Genomic DNA, 23,365 nt, shown 5'->3' on the forward strand with positions numbered 1-23,365 from the left:
ATTTGTGTCAGCTACAAAGACAAGGAAAACATTATTTTTTTTGTTTAACTTCCATTGTAAGTTGGTTCTGTCCTGTTTGGAATGGTCACCATATATTACTATACGCTAGCCCAGTGGTTCTCAACCTTTTGGAGCCGCAACCCCATTATAACAATTAATTGAGATCGTGACCCCGCCCGGGTGACACCATGGAAAAAACAGGGATTAGCTGATATGATTCTTAAAAAACAAAGAAAAAAACAGATGGTGAAAATAAAATAAATCAAATCTAGAACAAATGATGGCACTCTGGTAAAATAGCACATATGCAACAATAAAATAATAATAGTAAAAATATATATATATATGTATAATTTTTTTATCTGCATGATCTGGCGACCCCCAGACTCGTCTCACGACCCCCAGGTTGATATACAGTAGTATGATTTATACTGTCTGTGCAATGTAAGCCATTTCAACATCATGAAATGTGTTAGAATACTGGTAGAAAAATAACAGTTCTGTGACACTGTGACATTGTAATTCACACTGGCTCACAGAGATATGCGATCAAAAACACATTACAATAACAGTAACATTGTCCCATTCACACCATGTGACAGCGCATCGCCGTCTCAGAAGAAATAGACCTGCTCATATGCTGAGAAGTTGGCAGCGTAGACAGGCGTGTAGTTGTAAATGAGCGCCTTGGCCTCTTCCTCAGGATGCTCAAAGTGATGTAAACTTCTCCTTCCTAAACAGGGGTCACAGGAAAAGCACAGAGTCAGATGCAGCTGGACTATACATTGTAGAGTAAAAATGTTCCTTGTGGGTGTAACCTGTTGTACTAATAAATTAATACCTGTTACATTACAGTGTTACAACATGTTAAGCCCATGTAATATCAGGTATGTTGAAATTTTAACTTCAATTGCATCATTTAATTTTTTTCATCTTGGTAAAACTAAAACTAAACAGAAACAGATTACCGTCCTACAGTATAATTCTTTGTTTAGTAAATAAAACGGGCATGTTCAGTTTGACAGTTTAAGAATAGTTATTGCTCAAAAATAGCAATGTCAACGTGTGAATGTAACATGGTATATTTTGTTAATTGAATTTCATCAAAATGTATCTGATTATTAAAATCATATCAGCTTTAACACCCCCTTTTATTTGGAGTGTATTTTACCTGGCAAACTTCAGGGGGTTACACGTCGAAAGTAATGTTTTTTCTCTCTCTCTCACCTTCATTGACAAAGAACTCAGCCAGCAGAGTGGACAGTTTAACAGCGTGAAACGAGTGAGGGAAGTTTTTCCTGCTGTCCCACATGAAGCGGTTCACTTCGGGGTGCCACTGTACTCCATAGAAGGGATATTTCTTAGCTGGAATGAAAAAACAAAACAAAAAGTCATGAAAAAAATCTGAAAATGATTTAAAAAAAGTCATGTACCACAATGTATTTAAACCCAACCTTCTATGGTGGAGACAAAGTGTGCCCCGTTGTCGGCGATGTTCGTGGACAGGATGGTAAAAAAATCGTTCAGCTTCTCATTCTCTTGGAAAGTCTGGTGTGACAGTGGTTTGGTCACATGATTGAATGCACCAGAATTTCCAACAATAATGAACCACATTCAGGGGATGTGATTCTAACCATGGGAAAATGTCTTTGTACCTTTATTGTGAGTCCATAGTGGTGAAAATTGCCAGTAAGAGGTTCTTGAGCAATGGCTTTCATAAGGTCAGCTGGAAAGTCCTGGAACAACCGGCTCAAGTAGGCCTCTGCAAATACAATAGAAACACATGCAACTATTTAACACTGCAAAGATAATTGTTAAAAATGTGTGAGTCATACCAACAAGCCAATTAAGATGTCCCTAAATAAACAAATCTAAACTCGTCACAACTACTGAGGTCAAGAATATTTGTAAATCAGACATAGATAGTAATTTATATTGATTTTTATTCAGGTTTTTTGCAGCATAACTATTGCTCTAACATGTCTAGAAACTATTTATATTGAGAGGTCATCCATTTATTCATATTGTTTAAGGACGTATGTATGTCTCTACTGACACCAAGTGGCGACATGGAGTGCACTCATAACAGAGTAATCACTTAGCAAAGCACTCAAAGGACTAGAATCTCTTTGCATTGCATTATTTTTACATCCTCACACTCCGTGGCTCCTGGGGCGAGCTGATGGAAACATAGGTACCAATCTGGGCCAATTAACTCTCTGACTCATTCAATTTGAACAGTCAGAATTGATCAAATAGCAAACACGGAAATTATAGGCAATACAACATCCAATATCCTGCCTCCAAGAGGTTTTATCATGTATAAAAGCTAATAACCCTATAGTTCATCATCATGCTTCAGTCTTCTCTCAAAAGGTAATGGATGTCTTGACATTGAGGTCAATGTTGACAAAACGTACATCACAAATCTAATCTCAATTGCAATATTCAGAAAAAACAGCATTTTTTCCCATTGACCTAAAATAAAAGTTTTTTTCTGCACATAATCCAGAACCCATGGTTTTTATGTTCATTCTAATTTGGTCAAAAATAAAATAAGTGACCCTGAGTAACACCCGAAGAAGCCCAAATACCACCAACAGAACAGAGCCACAGTTTGAGAACCTAACTGTTACCTGCTGTAAAGTTCAGGGGCATTGCTTCATTCTCTGCTGTGGTTTTTGAAAGCAGATTCTCCCCGGCTACAAGAACAGACAGCTGCTGCATGCCATAACATGTGCCCCAGATGGGAAAGACGTCCCCGTCATCATTGGCCTGCCAAACAAAATTACAAAATTGAAATACCAACCAGATAAGTCAGTATTGGTCTTTAAACAAACTTCACAAACCTTTTGAGCGAGGTTGAAGAAAATCTTGGCTACCCTTGCAAAGTCGGATGTCACCAAGTCTGCAGCTCCACCGATCAGAAGCAGCCTAAACATATGAAATTTGTATTCTAGTGTATGACACATAAGTTTGTTGTAGTGAGCTAAAATGACAAAACTTACCCATTTATCTTTTTAAAAATGTCTTCATAATACTCTGTGCTACATGTTACTCTGTGCAGGAAAACAAAGAATATAGATGGTAAAATAAGAGCATACAATATCACTAAAATTTGAAATAAGAGCAAGATTTGTTGTAAATAAAAATAAAAAACTACATATGAGACATGGCCAAATCATATTTTGGCTTCACTGATGACAATGTTGACTCATTCAATATTATAAAAAAGATTTTATATAAAAAAAAAGTGGTTTTGTTTTGGTTCTCAACATGATTATCCAGTCAGAAAGCAGAAAGAGCCCCATACTTCGGGTTGCCAGATCCTATGGCTAAAACCAGCTTTGACTTTTACATTAGCCTCTTAACCCCGCCATACCCAAGTGCATTATCTCCAGTTCAGCTTTACCCAAATCTAAAATGTTACAGCCTATAGGCCAGAGTAACAACTCATTAAAATTGATCCTTTTCCTTGCGTTGTTGTCACTTTAACCTTTTTTTTAAATTGCTTTTTCGTCTAATTTTTGTCACATTTTTGACACTTTCTCATCACATTTTCGTCGCTCTTTTGTTGCGTTTTCATCCTCGTTTTCGTCTCATTTTTGTCACTATTTTGACACTTTTTTCAAGAAGCTTTTAGATTTGGGTAAAGCCAAACTGGAGAAAATGTGCTTGGTTCAGGTGGGGGTTAAGAGGTTAAAGGGACTCTCTCACCTACTTCAACAATCCCAGCCCCTGTCCCCAAACAAGTCCAAATCAGCCCTATCCTCCAGTAAAACGTGCATAAACATGTGTGTGAATGCCAAAGCCCTAATAAATACTTTCTTTCTTAATCATTTAAGCATCATTGTAGAATATACTTTCAATTATTGCCCACAATGTCTGAAAACCTCAACTACAATGGACCGTGTTTTTGTCTTTTCAGCAGGTCATGAGTACTTCTGTGACACAAATACCTGAGAGTTCCCTGAAGCATTTAACCTTGAAATATATTTCACAGAGAGAAATTAAAATGTGCTTAATCCTCATCTTGTCTAGTCACATTTAGGCCTACAAACATCTGTCTTGTGCTGGACTCAAGAGGCACAGGTTGGACTTTACTTTACAGAGCAGAGATAACACAGTAATAAAACAAAAATTATCATGGAAACTAGGTCTAATGGAGAATATGGAGCTTCTTTTTTATGTTATCACCCATAATACTCTAATCAACAACTCGTGGTAACTGTATTTACACACAAGAGGTGAAAATGAGTATACTACTAATAAAAAGTACTTCTGAATACCTATTTATGTACCATCTGAACTGAAATGTGACCCACCTTATTGGTATGACTCTACTGCCTCCAGACTCTATATATTTCACATATGAAGCCGGTATGTAGGTCTCCCCATAAGGTTTCATTTCTTCATCTGTCACTATCATGGTCAGAATACCTAGGAAACAAAATCAGTGTTACTTAAGGCAATCTATTACTTTTGTATTAAAGCGGAAATCACTTACCAATCACCGGTCTATCGTTTGTGTTTATTCTAGTTGTTGGCATAGCTGTAATGCAACTTGTAAAGAACAAGCAGGTAAATGCGGCAAGTTGCAAGTTGTCCGACATGTTTCTCAAGCTGAGCAGGTGACTTTTATTCTGACAGACGCGCGGAGGTATTTATTTGTCTCGTGAGAAGAGGATATACTGCAGCTGTGAGGAGGAAGTTTGGAATACCCGAGCGCTGCACAAGCCGGTCAGGGAGCATCGACTGCTGAACTTAACACTATTATTGTGCTGACATCAGGGAATTTTTGACAAATTTTGACTCTCATTGTTAGAAAGAAAAGTGGCGTTGCGTAATTACGAGAGGATATTGACACACACGGAGACTCCACACTGCGTTGCCAGTAAACCAAGCTTTAACAATAGTATAAATGACTGCAAGGTTTATTGAATTTGATGCAAGACCAGATATTAGAATAGTAAAACTTTACGGTAATGTTTATGAATAAGATAGGACCTTTCCAGACTTGTGAGATGAAATGATTTGATGAGAATCAGAGAGCAACAAATGTCAAAAGTACATCGTGGCCATGTGAAACTATGGAAAAGGCCTGAACAATAAAACTGAAGTGAACATAGACATATCTGTAGCACCGAATGTAGAACTGTATATTAAGTCAGAGCCACTTGTATTTAAGGTTAGTTTAACCTGCAGCTCAGTAAAGTATAGAATATGTGACTGAATTCTGGAGATTCTGAGCATGAGGTATGGCATGTCAACGAACTTGTACTTCATGTAGCTTAAGGTCACCCTGGTTGAGTTAATTATAGATTTTATGGCGTTCTGAAAAGACACAAAGCGAACAGATTTAAGTTTCTTGTTTTTTTTAATTAAATGCACAAGTGTCAAATTCTGCCTCACACTGGGCTACAACAGGCTTTGCAAGGACCAGTAGTAGTTTGGTAAAAACCCAATATTATAAGGCACCAAGGACAGAGGAATGGACAAGACAAGACAAGACTGATTTATTTTTCATTTAGTCCTAATTATTAAATGTGGAATGTGAAAGTGCCCGGACAGTCGGCCTTTACTGTCCAGGGTGGTAAACTCTGGAACTCCTTGTCTCCTGAGCTGAAACAGGACTTAGGTCTGGGGGCTTAAAAATGAACTAAAGCGTATTTTAAAAAGAAATCAAGTGTGCAATCATTCTTAGTTTGCACTCAAATGTACTACCTTTGTGAAATGTTTCTGTAAATGTATTTTCTGTACTTTCTGTGTGCATTTGAAACGCCTTTCTAGGGACGGACATTGCAAATTAGCCTTGGCTATAAATGTTGTAGTGTGGTACATGTTTATTGTTCACACATGTCCCTATCAAATAGATGAATAAATAAAAATTAAATAAATATATATTTTTTTAAATATAATTTATGATGTTTATTGATATTTGGATATTTACTTCTAGCTTCCTTGATTGTTTTTACTTCTGGATTTTATACTTTTATGATAGTTGTTAGAGGGTTTCTTGTATTTTTAGGATCTCCTAGTGTTTCCTATGGAGCGGTGTGTGTATGACACCGTTGAGATACCTGTATATATTCGGGGGGGATGTGAAGGATTGCCAGGGGTGATGTTTTTAATGTTGTATTCTGTAAAGCACTTTGTGATACACTTCGGCATAAAAAGCGCTTTAAAAATAAAGTTTGAGTGATTGATTGAGTTTACCACTAGGTGGAGACAAATCACTACTCTACGCCTACCATTTCCTCTCTAGTCCTGTTTCTATTTCAGCAAAGATATCTATACTATAAATACTTCAAAATATATGTATAGACAGTGCCATGTTAGAATCCACCTTTTCAGATTTATAGAAAAGTATATTGAATGTTGTTCTTCCTCCATCATTTTGCTTAGGATGATCCTTATACAACCTGGAATGTCTGAAATGTAGGCCTAACTAAAGATTTTATTCTCTTTCTGAAAAAGAAAAAAACATAAAATAATAATAATTATACTTTGCTAAAGAAACCCCCCAAAAACTTTTGTGAAAACTAAAATTATAGCGCCACTTTACCTTTTTGCTTTTGCATGGTTTTCAGTACATCCTTATGCACTGAATCTAGCAGTTGGTCCTTCTCTTGCAGCCCATTTAAAAATACTGCAATGTGTGTACATTTTAGAATACAGTAAATATATAAAGTCAAAGACATTTTCCAGTCATGATGAAAGAAAACCTCACCTATGTCGGACACTATTGCTTCCATTTCCTTGCGGTTTTTGAGGTACATTGGCCACACGTATCCATCAAAATATCCTGGCGGGTCAGGGGGACTGTACACACGTGAGCTGAAGACAAAAACAGTTTTACTTGAGTGACTTTGGCTGTTAAATATACAACGTTACTGCCTTAAAGAGGTAGCCTTACCTTCGTCTAGTTTTGCAAATGTCATATGGTATCTCTATGAAGTATTTTTTGTCATATAAACAATTCAATTGCCTGTAAATGTGCATTAAAAAATAAATTCAGATTGGAAGGATCTGATCTGAAGAAGGGCACTAATGGACAAAGTGGAGAGTTACAATAAAATAAAATAAATAAAGTACAATCTGCCGGTGCTGCTGATACATCTGTGATCAAGTAGGGAACTACAGTGGTGATTTTAGTATTTCATCTTCAAGACCTTGGACCTATAAAGACAAGCTGTGACCCAAAAGAATTTAATTTCACTGCAGTCATTTTTGGGAAGGGATCACAACCCACTGAAAATGATTCCTCGACTTTGGGGTTTTGACCCACCAGCTGTCAGCAGTTCAAAACTCACTTATTTATAGGAAATACGAAATATGCAGGAAAGGCAAATACAACAGCTGTCTCAGTATAGACTAAATGTGTGTACCTGTAGTTGAATATTAAGAATCCTTCCACAATCAACACAAACATGTCACTTCCTGGTTGAGGTGCTTGCATGGGCTCCAAGCCTCTCTTTTTCAGAAAACACTCTGGGCTTCTCCTCCATAGGTTTATATCATCCATCATCTGATCCATGTGAAGAGCATCAAGGTCTAAACAACATAGACATTATTTAAAGCCACCCTGTGAAACATTCCAGGTTATTTCTATGTATACCCCCAATCAAGTGTTTTTTTTATTTATTTATTTGTATAGCACTTTCAAAACAACTACAGTCGACAAATGTGCTTCACAATAACAACATGTCACAAAGAAATAAAATACAAGTAAAAGATAACAGGCCCAGATACACTCAGTTAGCTCATATTGGAGGCCAGGGAGAAGAGGTGCTTTTTCAGTCTAGACTTGAACTATTCCACAGACTGAGGACCTGACAGACAAAGGAAGGCTAGTCCATAGTCGATACTATGAGAAAAGATACTCATAGTATCTTAAACTTTTCTCTATACTGAGAATAGTTGAAGACTAGCTGAAAAATGTCAAAAATCACATTTTGGATGGTTGGATCTTAACAAGGTTCTTGAGGTCATTTTCTGTCATGTGTTCACACTGTTATGACCTCTTGAAGGCAAAGGCAAAAAAAAAACTCTGGTTATTGGACTGCAGTCGGCTCCAGTAACGGCCTTCATTTGGATCGAGGATCGTCCAGTGTCTTGATCATTGAAGTAAATATAATAAATAATAAAATATATTTCTTGATGGAAAGTCAGTCGGTTCCTCCAACACTGTTGGTGACATTATTTTGGGTCTTCCTCTTGACTTTTTTGTTCCATTACCCTCAGGATCTTTTAAGGAATTAAAAATTACTGTCGGATGGAGCGCTGTGAGAGGCCCTGCTTAAGCAGCTCAACAACCCAACCATGGTCTAAACGAGAATATTTTCTTGCCTTTGCCATTAGGATGTCATAACAGTGTGAATACATGACAGACAAAGACAGACATGACAAAATTACACTGAATCCACATTTTTGCACAGATTTAGCCTTTAAACTTTTGATCAGCTTAAAAAACAGCCTTTTTCAGTTTATTTATTATATTCTGCTGCATTTAGTAATAAATTGATAAGTACCGTCATATTGCTTAAATCCATTTGAGTCGACTGGCACAACAGAATCATCCTGGACGATGGACAAAACACAGTAACTGGTAGAAATCGCAACATATTGTTATTATAAAGTGTTTATTTAAAGCAAGCCTACCTTAAAGTATGTGTCTTGGGAAACAATGCAGCTGTTCGGTATTTGTTGTTGCAGTCTTGTTGCAAGAGTCGATTTGCCCCCATTGGTCATTCTAAAGCAGCAAACAAAAATAATTAAAAACTAATAGGGTACAGGGTGCCCAACGTGCGGCCCGGAGCCAAATCAGACCAGTTTTGGCCTTCAGATTTCTTGTTGAAATGACACGCATCTCCAGAGAAGTACTTTTTGCTACAATTACACACAATTAAAACCTCAACAACTAACATTTAACTGTGAGATTTCGCTGCCGATATGGTTCTGAGCCTAAATAAAGTTGTGGGGCACAGTTTGAACCTCTCTAAAATGCACCTGGGTGAATGTTTCACTACACTGACCCCCGATCTTTGGCCCTCCACACTGCATACACCAAGATAATATAGATTAAAACATTTGGACACCCCTGGGATATATAAATAACACACTAAATAAAAGTATCACAGACATAAGCCTTTAAAATATGTAGAGTACATTCATTTAGAAACTAATACAAGCTACTAGATTTGTCCCAAAAATTAACCACTACAGTGTTACTGTCACATACTGGCCCTGAGATCACTCTGTGTTGACACTCAAATGGATGAGGATTTTTTGCATTTGAACTAATGAAGGTTTGCCACCTATTGCAGGATCTGGAAATCAGTCTATTTCCAACAAACCTCATTATAAAGTGTATGCAAAATCCTTATGCAATGCTCATGTTTACACAGTGACAAAGAAGGGATATTGCCCCCCAAAAGGTCAAATACAGCCAATACAGTAGCCTACAGAAGACATTTTTTGTTACTCACCCTCCAATTCCCACTATCACAGTCTTCATTTTCTTTGTTCCTTGGCTATTTTTAAATAATAAGTTGTAGTAACGCAAAAAACAAACTGCTTCTACCAAAAGTGTTCAAGAAGCTTTCACACTCACGCGTTTCCGTAATTAAACTCTTGCGATTTGCTGTTTACCCCTTACGTCACGTAAAAGCCCCGCCCACCAAAGGCAGCGCCACAGACGTGCGGATTTCACTATTATATTATATTGTATTACATTATTATATTGTATTACATTATTGTATTGTTATAAAGCTCCTCGACTGGTGCCTATTGGCCAGAGTAATGCCCCATTTGAAAGCTAAGACCTACAAAACTGATTCAACTGATCTTTGACCTCGCGTTGTTGCCGTGTTGCTGTCTGGGTTTCTCTTTCAATGTTTTTTTTTGTCACTTTTCATCGCATTTTTGTCACTTTTTTTTGTCATTTTTTTGTCACCTTTTTGTTTGCTTTTTTTGTAAATTTTTTGTCACTTTTTTTGTGTTCCTTTGTCACATTTTTGTCACTTTTTTAGGCTTTTTTGTCGCGTTTTTGCTACATTTAGTTGCATTTTTGTCACTTTGTGTTTGCTCTTTTTGTAATTTTTCGTCACTTTTCTGGTCACATTTTAGGCTTTTTTTGTCTCATTTTTGCCACATTTTGTCGCATATTTGTTACTTTTTTGTCGCATTTTGGTCACTTTTTGTTTGCTCTTTTTTGATCCATTTTTTGTCACTTTTTTGTGTTTTTGTCGCATTTTTGTCACTTTTATGGTCACTTTTTTAGGCTTTTTTGGTCGCGTTTTCGCCACATTTTGTCGCATATTTGTCACTTTATTGTCACATTTTTGGCACTTTTTTTGTGGCATTTTTGTCACGTTTTTGCTTCCTTGTTGCAGTTTCATTTACATTTACGTCTCGTTTTTATCACTTTTCCCCCCCAAGAAGCTTCTAGATTTGGGTAAAGCCAAACTGGAGCAAATGCACTCAGTTAAGGCGGGGGGTTAATGGCATGCGCTCGCTCTACAACTCCACATCTCGGCGCATGCGCAGTCGGGCCTTTCCGTACAGTCTGGTCGGTGTAGTGCGAACCAACTTCCTCATAGGGTGTCAAAACTTACCTACACAGTCCTGCGACGTTTTTTGTATAAAATAGCCACAATATCCTGTGGTTTTCTTTTCTGGATTTGCAAATGTCGAAGCCTCCTCCCAAGCCGGCCAAACCAGGTAAGATCTTAATGTTTTCAGGAAATGTCAAACTCTTGCGAGGACAGCGAGCACACCTTGCTGGCGGTGTGTAATCGTAGTAATAATGGGTTTGAGTTAACCTGTGTAAATAGGTCGCTTTGTGTGATAAGGCAATCATATAACAATTAGATTTTCTACAACGTCGATTGTGTGAGTTATCGGTGTTGAGAGTTATGTATGTCGTGTCTGTATCCAGTTCTAAACAGCAGGCCTTTATAACTTCCCTATTTCCATTAGAGTGGACAGCGCTGTCATTCAATGTGTGAGCCTAAAAAGTGATAGGAATTTATACTGTAGTCGTTCATGTTGAAGTGCAGCTTTCCGGGCATGTTTTATGCAACAGAAGCTCCAGATGAGTTATGTAGCTTAAAATAGTTCATTCTTGATTTTGTGGTTTGTTTCATCATGTCATCTTATTCCCCTCACGTATGGGGTCATGTGGCCTGACAGATGGCTAACCCATCCCTGCACATTCATGAAAAGGGAAATGCAAAACCATCAGAGACACAGGGGGAGCAGCATCCATACTCCACTCTTGTAGTATCACAGGGCAAGGAATTTACTAGGTATAGCTTAGTTGGAAAGTTGTGGAATAAGTAGTTATACCTATATTGATGATGCTGGACCATGGTCACTCCGGAGCCTATATTTTTGACTTACAAGATTTCTGAACATAAACTATAGACATATAAACACAAATACAACACCTCTGCAAACAAGGACAAGTACCCACAAAATAGTGACCAGTTTACTTCTTCCACAGTCAAACTCAAGTAAATGAAGATGATGAAAATGTAGACCTGTAGAATGTGCTGACCAATACAACTAAAATAATAATTATTAGTTTTTATGCATTGGTCAGCATAAGAGATGTTTAACCTCTTAACCCCCGTCAGAACCAAGCACATTTTCTCCAGTATGGCTTTACCCAAATCTAAAAGCTTCGGGAAAAAAGCGGGGGGAGGAAGGAACAAAAATGAGACGTTGATGATTAGAACGGAGTGAAAGAGCGACAAAAAAAGTGACAAAACCTTGACAAAAACATGACCAAAGAATATCAGAAAAGTGGTGAAAAAAAAGCAGCAAAAACATGATGAAAGAGCAACAGAAAATGTACAAAAAATGCAACAAAAAAGTGACAAAAAGCGATGAAAAAGTGACAAATAAGCGACAAATATCCAACAAAAAATCCACAAAAGAGTAACAAAAATGTGACGGAAAAGTAATAAAAAGTGACTACAACACAACAGCAACGCAAGGAAAATGATCAGTTAATAAAATAATAATTTAATAAATGTTTAAAGGATTTAGATTTAGGTAAAGCTGAACTGGAGAAATGCACTTAACGGGGTTAAGAGGTTGACTTGATCATCAAAACAAAACAAAAAAGCAGTTACACTATGTGCAAATCATGCACTTTATTATTATTCTTTTAGTGTAAGTATTTTATCCCCCTCACACAATATTCTGTCTGTGGCTCAGGTGCTTATTTAATTCAGGAATGGTCGACTGAGCCGCGCACACCAGGACCAGACATGTCTTGTGAGGGGCCCCTGTGGCTGTTTCTGAAGTTAAGATAGAACAGTGCAGCCGGAAGACATCAAAACCTCACCTCATCATGATAGAATATAGGCTACTACTGCCAATGTTTTTTTTTTATCTTACAAAAGCAGTTCTCCTTACAGTTTTCTGCAGACATGTGTTTGGTTTGCTCACGTCTAAGAATGCTGCGACCCCATTGCTGCTGCAGGCCTTTGTGTGCTCTGTTGAGACGGGACATGATGGGGCCTGCAGAGGAGACGCTTAACAGAGCTGAGCTTGTGCTGCAGCTCTGCCTCTCAAACACTGAGGCTATGTGTGTGTTAGGCTAAACACAAGGTCCAGGCTTAATGCTGCAGGAGTAAAAAAAAACAACAACAAAAAACTGCAACGGCTCAGAGGCTAACATAAAATAGCTAGATGAGTTTCAGTTACTACGGTTTATATGACTCAGTAACGACTATGCTGTTCTGTTCAACCACATCCTCTGATGCTGTTACTATTATGCACCACAACATTCATCCTCAAAACTATCATTGCGTGTTTGACAAAGCAGAGCGGCTTCCCATGTAAATGTCGAAACAGTTGAGATTTTAACGTTTCTCTGAGTTGTTAAATGGTCAAAATTGGTCAAAGGACGGCTGAGAAACATCCTGTTAAAGTCTTTAATCCGAGAACCAGGCTTTTTAAATGATGTCGTTGAAAATTTACTTGAAACAAATGTATTTAGGCATTTGCCTCTTTCCATAACATTAGTGTCCGTTCAGAGAGGAGAGGAGGAGAGAGGAGAGTGTTGCATAAAAACCCTGTTATCTCCGAATCTAGAAAAAAAAATCAATGATTTTGATCAAAATTGGCCTCTCTGTTTAGCTTAGGTGTCTCAGGAACCGAGGCACGTAGAATACGGAGAGCTTAGATTCTCGTCTTTCAAACGCATGTGTCCATAGCTATAGCACAGAATACGCTGTGGTGCTACAATATAATCAAAAACGGTCTGGATTATTGGCACTCTACAGCTAAATCCCAAAAACAGCGCAGCACTCAATGTGTTAAATCAGCAGAATTTGAGATTTAAATAGGTCAGGTTTTCATCCATATTCATTGTTATTTATTATCCACGGCAGTAATAGCATTTTCAGTGTCGAGCTGGTCATTAGGAGCATGTTTTGTACTGATGGCAACGATATAGTCCAAAATGTTACGCAGTGTGCCTTTTAAAATAAAAAGCATGGCAGTCACCAAACCAAACCATGAAGAAGATCCCAGATGGAGAGGGAGGTTAGTTTAAATGTCAAGTTTGTGCATCTTTGTAGTAAACGTTATTACTATTTTAGCAGAATGGAGCATTTTAGCCTATTGAATGCAACTAGACTTTACGTCTGTGTTGTGCTGCGAAGCCTTTTCATTTCAGGAGTGTGCTGTAGAAACCTATATGAAAGGCCATGTTGGTTTGGGTGTTGTCTGAAACCTCAACCGCTGTCGCTCTCTTCAGTGACATTCCTCTCATCTCTGTCAGTGCGATGTTTTCATTACCGGAGCTGCGCACGTGGACAATACCAAGTAGCACGCGGTTTCATTGCACAAAAATGGGCATTTAAATCAATGTTGATGTTTGCTTTTGTTTCACTTTCCAGGCCAAGTGAAGGTTTACAGGGCGACGTACACCTTTCACCCCAGATCGGTATGCATTTTAACTCTGCTTCATGACTGCTGGTTTGTCTGTTATAACGTAGCAGACTGGTTGAAGAAGATCCTAATAGATACAGACGGCATCTCTGGAATCGCCCATATATGGTCATGTTTGAAACAGTTGAGGGGGAAAACAATTTTGAGAAGAATCTAAACTTTCTCTAATTATTCAAAAGCTATTTTAATAAATACTGAATTATGAATATAGTTTTCTACCAAATAAAGATACAAAGACATGGAGTGGAGCAAAGTGGTTCAACAGCCCATAAATGCATAAATAAAGGAGAATGCTAACACAATGCTTCATGTTAGCAGCGTGCTAATGCTAACGTTAGCTAGCGCTTGCTATGACTGCCGTTTTTTCACTTCTATGGAACACTCTGCTGTGAGAAAATATCCATATGGACCCGATTTAGACTTGACTTTATTTGTCTGTGGTAAATAAGTTCATATTCCACCAGAAAATGGCTAAAAAGAGTGAAAAATGGTGTTTCCCAAAAGGTTCTATTTTCCCCCTCGGCAAAGCCACGCCCCCTTCTATGACGAGATGCCGTCTGTATCTATACTAAACATGTGTTGCATATTGGAATCTTGACGTCTTTAATGGATTCAGTTTCTAATAGGGGTGGGCCATATCGTATCGCGTATCGTTATCGCGATACAGTTTTTTATATCGTAATTTTTTTTATCGTTGTGGACACGATATTATTTACGTCAACGACATAAAACGACATTGGCAACTTGTTAGAACGACATTGGCAATACGTTGGAACGACTTGGTATTATGTTCGAACGAGAAAGCGCAGTCAAAAATGTTTCAATCACACTGGCAGCAGTGAGTTGCCGTACTAATCAGTAGTTAAATAGCCTATGTATTTTGAAAAGGATTAATGAAATAATATGGGTGTGCCTTTTAGTCATTAGATCATCTAAAAATAAAGACTTAAGATTCTAGGGCTGGGCGATGTGGACTAAAAGTCATATCCCGATATATTTTGGTTGAATATATACGATATATATCCCAATATTTTTTCCGCAAAATGAGAGCTGTGAAATGAAATGTTAAGTCAGAGTCAAAGCCAAATACGAGGAGTTTTATTGAAAACTCACTATAAAATGTAAACATAAACACTGTATAACAAAGCTCTGTAAGGTGCACATTTAAATAAAAAAATATCTTGAATAAAAATAGCCTTGAAAATAAAATAGGGCAATCTTTTTCTGAAGGCAGCATTTATATATAAAGAGAAAACAAAATAAAGTGCTCAGTTTAAGGTAAACTTTTTAAAAATCGGCTCGAGATTACCGGTTTCTTTTTGTTAACTTAATAGCTTATCTGAATTTGAAATATCCTGATATATACAATATGGTCTAATTCCATATCTCATTTAAAAATATATCGATATATCTTAAATATCGATTTACCGCCCAGCCCTAGATTCAATGCCACTTTTTCAAATGTGACTAAATATTTTTCATCATAAATCAAAACTGCAACTTGAAAGGTTGCTATATGCACACCATGCGCTAATAGTTCAAATTCTAGTCTCTCCTATATTAATGCTCTTGGAAATGTTTGAAATGTGCACACTGAATTTTGTTATTGATTCTAAAAGGTCAAGTTACAATATCTAATTTCTATATCCAAAGGGGGAAAAAAAAAAAAAAATCACATTTACATTTTTTTATTTCTGAAAGTTGTGCTGTCCTACTCTGAAATTTAAGTTATTGTCGTCCGATAGTTTGGATCAGCATTCTGACTTAAAATTGGGCTGTAATTTGTCATTTGAATTGGTACCTAATTGGCTAAAGTTTCTACTTGCTTAATCATTTTCTACTTATTATATATAATACTTTTGCTGTGTACTTGGTGTGCATGGTTTTATTTACAGTGCCTCTCGTAAGTATTCATACACCTTGAACTTTTGCACATTTTGTCATGTTTACAACCCTAAACATAAAGATTTTATTTTGTTTTTTTTACTGAACGTTCACACACAAGTAACAGACAACTGTGAAGTGAAAGCAAAATGATACATGATTCTGTTATTTTTCAAAAAATAGAAAAGTGAAAAGTGGGGCCTGCATAAGTATTCATACAGCATTTTCTGAGTGCATTAAATTGCCTTTATAACATTCTTCATGACTCCAGAATGTTCACTCCTTGGCCTAACCGTTAAATAGAGGCCACCTGTGTGTAATCTACTCTCAGTATAATTTCAGCAGTTCTTTTAGGCCCTCAGAGCTATGGTCGGAGTGTATTGGTCACTAAACAACATCATGAAGGTCCAGGAGCACCAGAGAGGTCAGGGATAAAGCTGTGGAGACGTATAAAGCAGCATTAAGTTATACAAAGATTTCCCAAGATTTAAACATCTCCCGGAGCAACTGTTCAATCCATCATTCAGAAATGGAAAGATATAGCACCACTGCAGACTTACCAAGACACGGTCATTCACCTAAACTAACAAACCGAACAAGGAGAGGACAGGTCAGAAATACAACCAAGTGCCCCAAGATAACTCTGGAGGAGCTGTGAAGTCCTGCCGCTGAGCTGGGGGAATCTGTGCATGGGACAACTATAAGTCGTATCTACACAAATCTGGCCTTCATGGACGAGTGGAAGAAGAAAGCCATTATTGAAAGGAGGCCATAAGAAATCCAAATGAAGTTTGCTAGAAGTCATATGGAGGACACAGCTCCACGTGGAAGAAGGAGCTTTGGTCAGATGAGACAAGAATTTAACTTTTTGGCCCAAATGCAAAACGTTATGTATGGAGCAAACCTAACACTGCTCATGGTCCTGAGTGCACCATCCCCAGTGTCAAATATACGGGGGGGAGCATCATGCTGTGGGGCTGCTTTTCCTCAGTGGGGACTGGGGAGATTGTAAGAATAGTTGAGAAGATGGATGGAGCCAAATACCGGGACATTTTGGAGGAAAACCTGCTGGAGTTAGCAAGAGAACTGAGGCTGGGGCGGAGATTCACCTTTCAGCAGGACAATGATCCTAAACACAAAGATAAATCTACAATGGAATGGTTCAATAAAAACATATTAATGTGTTAGAATGGCCCAGTCAAAGTCCTGACCTAAATCCTATTGAAAATCTGTGGAATAATGTGAAAACTGCTGTTCACAAACGCTCTCCTTCTAATCTGACAGAGCTTGAGTTGTTTTGTAAAGAGGAATGGGCTAAAATGTCAGTCTCTACATGCGCAAATCTTGTAGAGTCATACCCCCCAAAGACTTGCTGCTGTTATTGCAGCACAAGGGGTCCCACAAAGTATTCATGCATGCTGTATGAATACTTATGCAAGCCCCACTTTTCACTTTTCTATTTTTTGAAAAATAACAGAATCATGTATCATTTTGCTTTCACTTCACAGTTGTCGGTTACTTGTGTGTGAACCTTCAGTAAAAAAATCAAAATAAAATCTTTATGTTTAGGGTTGTAAACATGACAAAATGTGCAAAAGTTCAAGGTGTATGAATACTTTCGAGAGGCACTGTAATTGTACTATTGACCGACTGGGAAATACTGTCCCCGTTTCCTCCAAGCATAAATACATTTAAAAACTATAATACACTTAGGGCTGTCACGATAATTACTATATCGACTTATAGTTCAATAAGTAACAGATAAACAATATATTTTTGGGCTCGATATTTATCGTCTGTACATTTACTAGCATTTCCCCCCTGTTTTTTCTTTGTAAAACTTAGGAAGGAAAATTGAGTTATATTTCATGTTTATTGGGGTATAGGTTTACTGTCATTTTTAAGCCTGGAGTTGACAGTATCTAGTATCGTTAGAGTCAATAATATTGTTTATCGCGATACTTCCCTGCCTCAATATATCGAACTTCAAATTTGTTATCGTGACAGGCCTAAATACGCGCTGTCGCACCACTGTACATTGTAGGGCATTTTTCAGAAAAATAAAAACATCATAATACAAAAGAATGCCGTTTTATTGATGAAAATCTATATTGTTTATATCTTGCTTTTTCTATATTATATCTTGAATGTTCTTACCTTGATATCGATACGATAACGACATATCTTTCATAATGTACTGTGGCATTATGTGATGTTATTAACAATTTTTGCTTTCTATTTTTCTAGACAGAAGAACTGTATTTTGAAGAAGGAGACATCCTGTACATCTCCGACACAGTAAGTCTGTTATAATTGGACTTATTCCCATTTCTTATATATTGAATTATTATTAAAACAATTATTTTTGTTTTCTCCAGAGTGACAACAATTGGTGGAAAGGAACATGCAAAGGGAGGACAGGATTTATACCCAGCAACTATGGCAAGTGGACAGCAGCCTTGATCAATTCAACAATTCATTTGTTCGGTCTGAAGTAGGGGCTGAATATTTTTGGTACAAAACAATTCTTGATACGATTTGAGAAAAGACAACATTTTAGAATTTCAAAATGCTAATAACCCTCTGATAATATGATATTATGTTGTTCGCATTAGAAATTATGCTAAATATCGGTATCTTGGTAACAGTCTCATTCATTTTCATCAACTCTCAAAATATTACTTTCAAATCTTCCTACATGGATTAAATCGTTTTGACTTGATTTTGTCATTGTAGTGACCGAACATTCAGAATCCATCGATAACCCAATGCACGAGGCGGCCAAAAGAGGTACCACCTTTGTTTTCTAAATCCATTCTTGTTTCGGTTACACACTCTGTATTGTATTGTAGTATTTTGAGCTAAATCTATGCCATTGTCTTCTGTAAATATTTGTGTGGAAACAGGAAATCTGAGCTGGCTACGGGAATGTTTGGAGAACAAGGTGGGGATCAATGGTCTCGACAAGGCGGGAAACACTGCCCTCTACTGGGGATGTCACGGAGGACATAGAGGTAAAAAATCTTGTAATTTGGCCATTATTAGTGTTCTATACGGTGTAGAATATTTTATAATACTGTTATATTTTTTGTTAGGAATATAAGTAGTTTTATACAGGCGTAAGAACTACATAACATGAAGAGTTTAGTCACCCCTCCATTTGTTCCTCGGTCATTGTTTTGTGTTTGTGTGTAATTTGAATGGTCAGCACTTCTCTTTTCTGTTTAAAGATGTGGTGGAGCTGTTGCTAAGCCAGCCCAACGTGGAACTCAACCAACAGGTCAGTGCAGTTCACCAAACACCTCTGAGTACAGAGTTTCACAGGAACTTCCATTTGAGTGTTATCTAGCCACAAGTGGCCATCAGCACTTATTCTCTTAACCCGTGGCCTTTGCGGCGTGAGCTTTCCATCCAGTGTCACTTCCTCGTTTTCTATGGAAAGCTGTTTGTGTAAGCTCAGTCATCCAGGACAGTTCCATCAAAGAACTTAATGATGTGTTTAGAATTGAAGTAAAGTAATTCGCAAATAAGTAAGTGCTTTATTTGTCATTGTACATTCAGCATTCAGGTGTTGGGTTAGTCCTGAGCCGCTGCGACTGAGGGCATTGTGGGCCAACCTGACCAGCATGTTTTTGGAAGTAGGGGAACTGGAGCACTGCCTTCAGTGCTCCTCTGAAACGGTGCACTGCTTCTTGGGTTTGTCCCTGTTTCAGAGCGTGATGTCCTGGACTGGTCAGCTCCTCCACCTACTCCTTCCTCTTCCTCCTGCGCAGCTCCCTCCGCTCCACAACAGTCACAACATACGCATATTAGATCATTTGAAAATAGTATGTATTTCACAGGCCTATTACATGAGGTGTAAAACAAAGCCCTTACTGTGTGTTGTAGAATAAACTCGGAGACACTGTGCTGCATGCTGCTGCGTGGAAGGGTTACGCTGACATTGTGGAGATGTTGCTGAACAAGAGTGAGTATTCAAGCCTTTCTTACATGAACAGTTGTGTTGTGTGTGTTTTATTTTATCTGTGAATTTGTGGGTAAACTGTTGACTTGTGTTGGATGTTTGAATCTGGCCCCTGAGGACATTCTCAATTTATAAATTATATTTTCCGAATATTACATTGTGCAGTAACTGCAAGACCAAGTCTAGTTGAATTGTTTTCTAACCTAGATGATTAAATCATTGAAATATATAAAAATGGTTGAGACATCTTTTTCCCGTATTTTAATCAAATCAACACTTAAAGCCACAGCGCATAGAATTTCACCCAATAAATACAATTGAAATACAACCATTTTACACATTTTAAAATACCTCATAAATATACAAACAAGCATGTGCCTTTGCTGTGAGCGGCTCAGCTCTCCTGAGACATGACTGTAACTTTACCGGGAGAAGTTACGTCTCCAGCTCGTCTCCATGAAGACGTCGACTAAAGTTAAAGTTAAATTTGCCATTTAAATAGGTTAGGTTTTCATCCAAATCCATTCTTTGATTACTCACTCAGTGAGAGCATTTTCTGTGTGGAGCTGGTCATTAAGAGCATGTTCTGTACTGATGGCAACACTTGAGTCCAAAATGTTATGGAGTGTACCTTTAACTAATCTGTTTTGTTGAAATTTGCGAAACAGCTCAACTCGTTATACAGTACTGTACTACTCCTTACTCTTGTATTATACATTTAATCCTTCCTCAAATTGATGTTTTGATGATTGTGACATATTCGGCCCACAGAACACCTTGACGACAGTATTTCAGCCCACAACCCAAAATGAGTTTGGAACCGATTTCCACATTTATAAAAACATACAAAAATACAAATATATTGTCCACCAAGATGGGAATTTGTCTTTGGTTTTACCACAGACCCCTGTCTTAAGTCATTCCATAACTGAAATAACATTAAGTGTCCTTTGCTTAAAGGAACAGCCTGGTCTAAGAACCAGGCCAGTGAGGACAACACTGAGCAACTTCTCTTACAGATTCAAAGAGTTTCCAGATTTCGCTGCTCTCTCTGCACATGATACAATTCCTGAAGATACTTGTCTTTGCTTTTCTACATCTCCTCGAGGGCAGTTGTTCGAACTCACTTTAGCGAATGAGAAGAGTCCCAATGATCTTTGAGCTCATGACCAAAAATCCTCTGCAATTTATTGTTGCTGTTCATGCTGAGGTTGCCATACCGCATCAGCAGGATAAAAGTGAAGATAAGCTCCACAAAATCTTTTATCACAGTTTCAAGTATAGACTGACTTATTAAATTTGTAGATACAAACGTTGTGAGTCAGGGTTTCAAGAAAGATGCCTCTCCCATCTACTGTATGTATGTGCTTGTATTTAAAGATACAAGGAATCTCGCTCGTGCATCTAAACATTTTATGGGTGAATGGGATAATTCAGGATGTACAGCCTTAATATGTGACTTACTCATTCCAGATGCACGGACAGACATCAAAAACAACGAGAACAAGCTGGCGTTAGAGATGGCCACCAACGCCCAGTCCGCATCGCTTCTGAAGAGGAAGTTAGGAGCCAGTGAGTGCAACGGGGCTAAATCAAGATTCTAGCTTATGAAATGATTTATTTTCGCATGCGTTTCCCATAAACACCCCTACAACTTGACTATCCTCCCTTTGTGTTTCCAGACATCACGCGGACACAGAGCAACGCTGAGGAGTATCTGGACGACGAGGACTCCGACTGATGGCCGCAGTCGGTGCATCATCTTGGTCGTCCATCGGGGTTCGTGGGATTAAAGAAACCAGAATATTTTTTTAAACAATAACATGAACTTGCTGCTGGCTCCATCTGTAACATCACTGCAGTTCTAGTGCACGAACACTCCTCACTGTCTTTCCTGGGAGTACGTTTGTGCAGGGACTGGAGGCGAACACATTCCAAAACTTCAGCTGAAGGGCCGTGTGGGTCAGTGGGTCATTTACTGCTTTTTGAAAGAAATAATAGAACAGAAAATCCAAATGTTTAAGCTGGGGTACCTGACTGTTTGTTGAAATGTAAATGTAAAACCACCTCAGAGTAAGTTGTAAACACAGCAAAAAAACAGATCTTAATTGAGCGTGAAACGCATATAAACAATTTGCTTTAACAATTCTGACATGCACGAGGGATTGTAAGTGCTAGAAACAAGTTTGGGCCAAATAAAAAATGTAAAGGTTTGTGCGGGAAAACTCAGGTACTCCAGCTTTAAACCTTTTATATATTTAAGAATTTGTAATGTTATTGCCCCGTCACCTGACAATGGCCTCCATGTTTGAATAAGATTGAATAATGCCTCCAAATTTTAACAAAATGGGGAAAAATATATCTTAACCATTCCAACCTGGCCAAAATCAAACTATAGACTCTATTTTGTCACATGAACCTCTAGAATTGAACTGCTTTTGCTTTTAAACTTCCTAAACTAAGGCTCCACAGTCCTGGGGTTTGGACTAAAATAAAGTCTTTTAGGTGCAAAGTAGTGTACAGGTAATATTTGTCTGTCTGTACTGTTAACCAGCTGTACCTCTGTTATACACAATTCCACTTAACTACATTCACTGCCACCAAATGGTTCTTCCAGCTAACCCTTGTTTTTTTTTATGTTACTTTCCATCTTTGTTTGATTTCTACTCCAGGAGCATGTTTACTTTTTTTTGTAATGGCTGCTCTGACATCTTCTAAATATTGATAATAAAGTGCCTTACGTAAAGCTTTGTTGGTGTTTTTTCCAGCCAGTAACACTCACCGTTTTTTTAACACCATCTCTGCTGAGTTACCACCGATTAGATTTCTAAATGCACGAGACAAATGTTAACCAGTGACTCAGTGAGTGGTCAGAAGGTTCTGGGTTGAATCCTTGTCCGTGAGTGACCTTTCACTGAAGTATTTTTGTATCTTCTTTCCTTACTGGGACAATACACTTAAGTTTCATTTTTGCTAAAAGAAGAAGTGCCAGGAGAACTATTCATAATTCATTTTTTTCTTTATTACAAAGTCAGCATGTTGATGACATTCCAAAAAAAGACAAGTAGATAGAAACGGACAGTCTTTTCAAAAGTGATTCGGGTACATGCTACATCAACCTCAGACTCGGAGTAGGCATAATGATTATTTTGATATCCTCAAACGTCTTCCTAAACCCCTGGCACACACGTGGTACCAAAAATAGTGTTAATTTTCTTCTTGACTTTGCGCTTAGAAACAGCAAATGAGGAGGAGTAGGAGGCAGCAACTGCAGGAAAGTGCGTAACCGGCTAGAACACTTCTTAAGGGGTCCGTGTACAGCGCTATGCGACACCCATGCTTGAGCTTCAATGGAGGGAAAAGCATCAACTGTCAGAGCCTGCGTGACACGGTGTCCTGACGTAGCTACTAAAGAAGCAGGGAGGTAGGTAGGATAACACTGGGCTCAACTAAAGCTTCACAATTGTCTGCAAATACAAGTCCGTGAGATATGACGAGATTGACGGAAGCATCTTCGTTTTTCCCCCATAATAAATATAAAACAGAATT

The 23,365-nt window shown here is 38.0% G+C and overlaps 3 protein-coding genes across 3 annotated transcripts; 1 reads left to right on the forward strand and 2 right to left on the reverse strand.

Annotated features, from left to right (window-relative positions):
• Positions 1 to 462: 462 nt before the first annotated feature.
• Positions 463 to 5,012, reverse strand: LOC306973591 (gamma-glutamyl hydrolase). The gene is made up of 9 exons (XM_079570545.1): positions 4,508 to 5,012; positions 4,326 to 4,440; positions 3,009 to 3,059; positions 2,850 to 2,934; positions 2,637 to 2,775; positions 1,656 to 1,762; positions 1,455 to 1,548; positions 1,228 to 1,365; positions 463 to 733 (listed from the first exon to the last, which is right to left on the reverse strand). The coding sequence occupies exons 1-9, from the start codon at positions 4,611 to 4,613 to the stop codon at positions 615 to 617; spliced, it is 954 nt and encodes a 317-aa protein (XP_079426671.1). The 5' UTR covers positions 4,614 to 5,012; the 3' UTR covers positions 463 to 614.
• A 1,445-nt stretch (positions 5,013 to 6,457) lies between these two features.
• Positions 6,458 to 9,620, reverse strand: nmrk1 (nicotinamide riboside kinase 1; the record flags this gene model as incomplete). Its single annotated transcript, XM_079575600.1, has 8 exons — positions 9,489 to 9,620; positions 8,662 to 8,752; positions 8,532 to 8,580; positions 7,389 to 7,554; positions 6,917 to 6,988; positions 6,731 to 6,837; positions 6,566 to 6,649; positions 6,458 to 6,468 (listed from the first exon to the last, which is right to left on the reverse strand). Exons 1-8 carry the CDS (start codon positions 9,515 to 9,517, stop codon positions 6,458 to 6,460), a joined length of 609 nt encoding a protein of 202 aa, XP_079431726.1. The 5' UTR covers positions 9,518 to 9,620.
• Positions 9,621 to 10,544: 924 nt separating this feature from the next.
• Positions 10,545 to 21,883, forward strand: ostf1 (osteoclast stimulating factor 1). The gene is made up of 10 exons (XM_079575958.1): positions 10,545 to 10,722; positions 13,917 to 13,963; positions 18,100 to 18,150; positions 18,231 to 18,294; positions 18,589 to 18,642; positions 18,759 to 18,866; positions 19,083 to 19,132; positions 19,741 to 19,819; positions 21,290 to 21,388; positions 21,499 to 21,883. The coding sequence occupies exons 1-10, from the start codon at positions 10,689 to 10,691 to the stop codon at positions 21,555 to 21,557; spliced, it is 645 nt and encodes a 214-aa protein (XP_079432084.1). The 5' UTR covers positions 10,545 to 10,688; the 3' UTR covers positions 21,558 to 21,883.
• The last annotated feature ends 1,482 nt before the right edge of the window (positions 21,884 to 23,365 follow it).

This window comes from Gobius niger (assembly GCF_951799975.1).
Source record: "Gobius niger genome assembly, chromosome: 1".
Lineage (NCBI taxonomy): Eukaryota > Metazoa > Chordata > Actinopteri > Gobiiformes > Gobiidae > Gobius > Gobius niger.

Bases quoted from the DNA above. Each gene is read 5' to 3' on its own strand.
- ostf1 (XM_079575958.1), top strand. From the start codon at position 10,689: ATGTCGAAGCCTCCTCCCAAGCCGGCCAAACCAG. The intron at 13,964-18,099 runs GTATGCATTTTA...CTATTTTTCTAG, and splicing joins ACACCTTTCACCCCAGATCG to ACAGAAGAACTGTATTTTGA. The intron at 18,151-18,230 runs GTAAGTCTGTTA...TGTTTTCTCCAG, and splicing joins TCCTGTACATCTCCGACACA to AGTGACAACAATTGGTGGAA.
- LOC306973591 (XM_079570545.1), bottom strand. From the start codon at position 4,613: ATGTCGGACAACTTGCAACTTGCCGCATTTACCTGCTTGTTCTTTACA. The intron at 3,060-4,325 runs GTGGGTCACATT...TTTCCTGCACAG, and splicing joins AGTAGAGTCATACCAATAAG to AGTAACATGTAGCACAGAGT. The intron at 2,776-2,849 runs GTTTGTGAAGTT...TTTGTTTGGCAG, and splicing joins TCTTCAACCTCGCTCAAAAG to GCCAATGATGACGGGGACGT.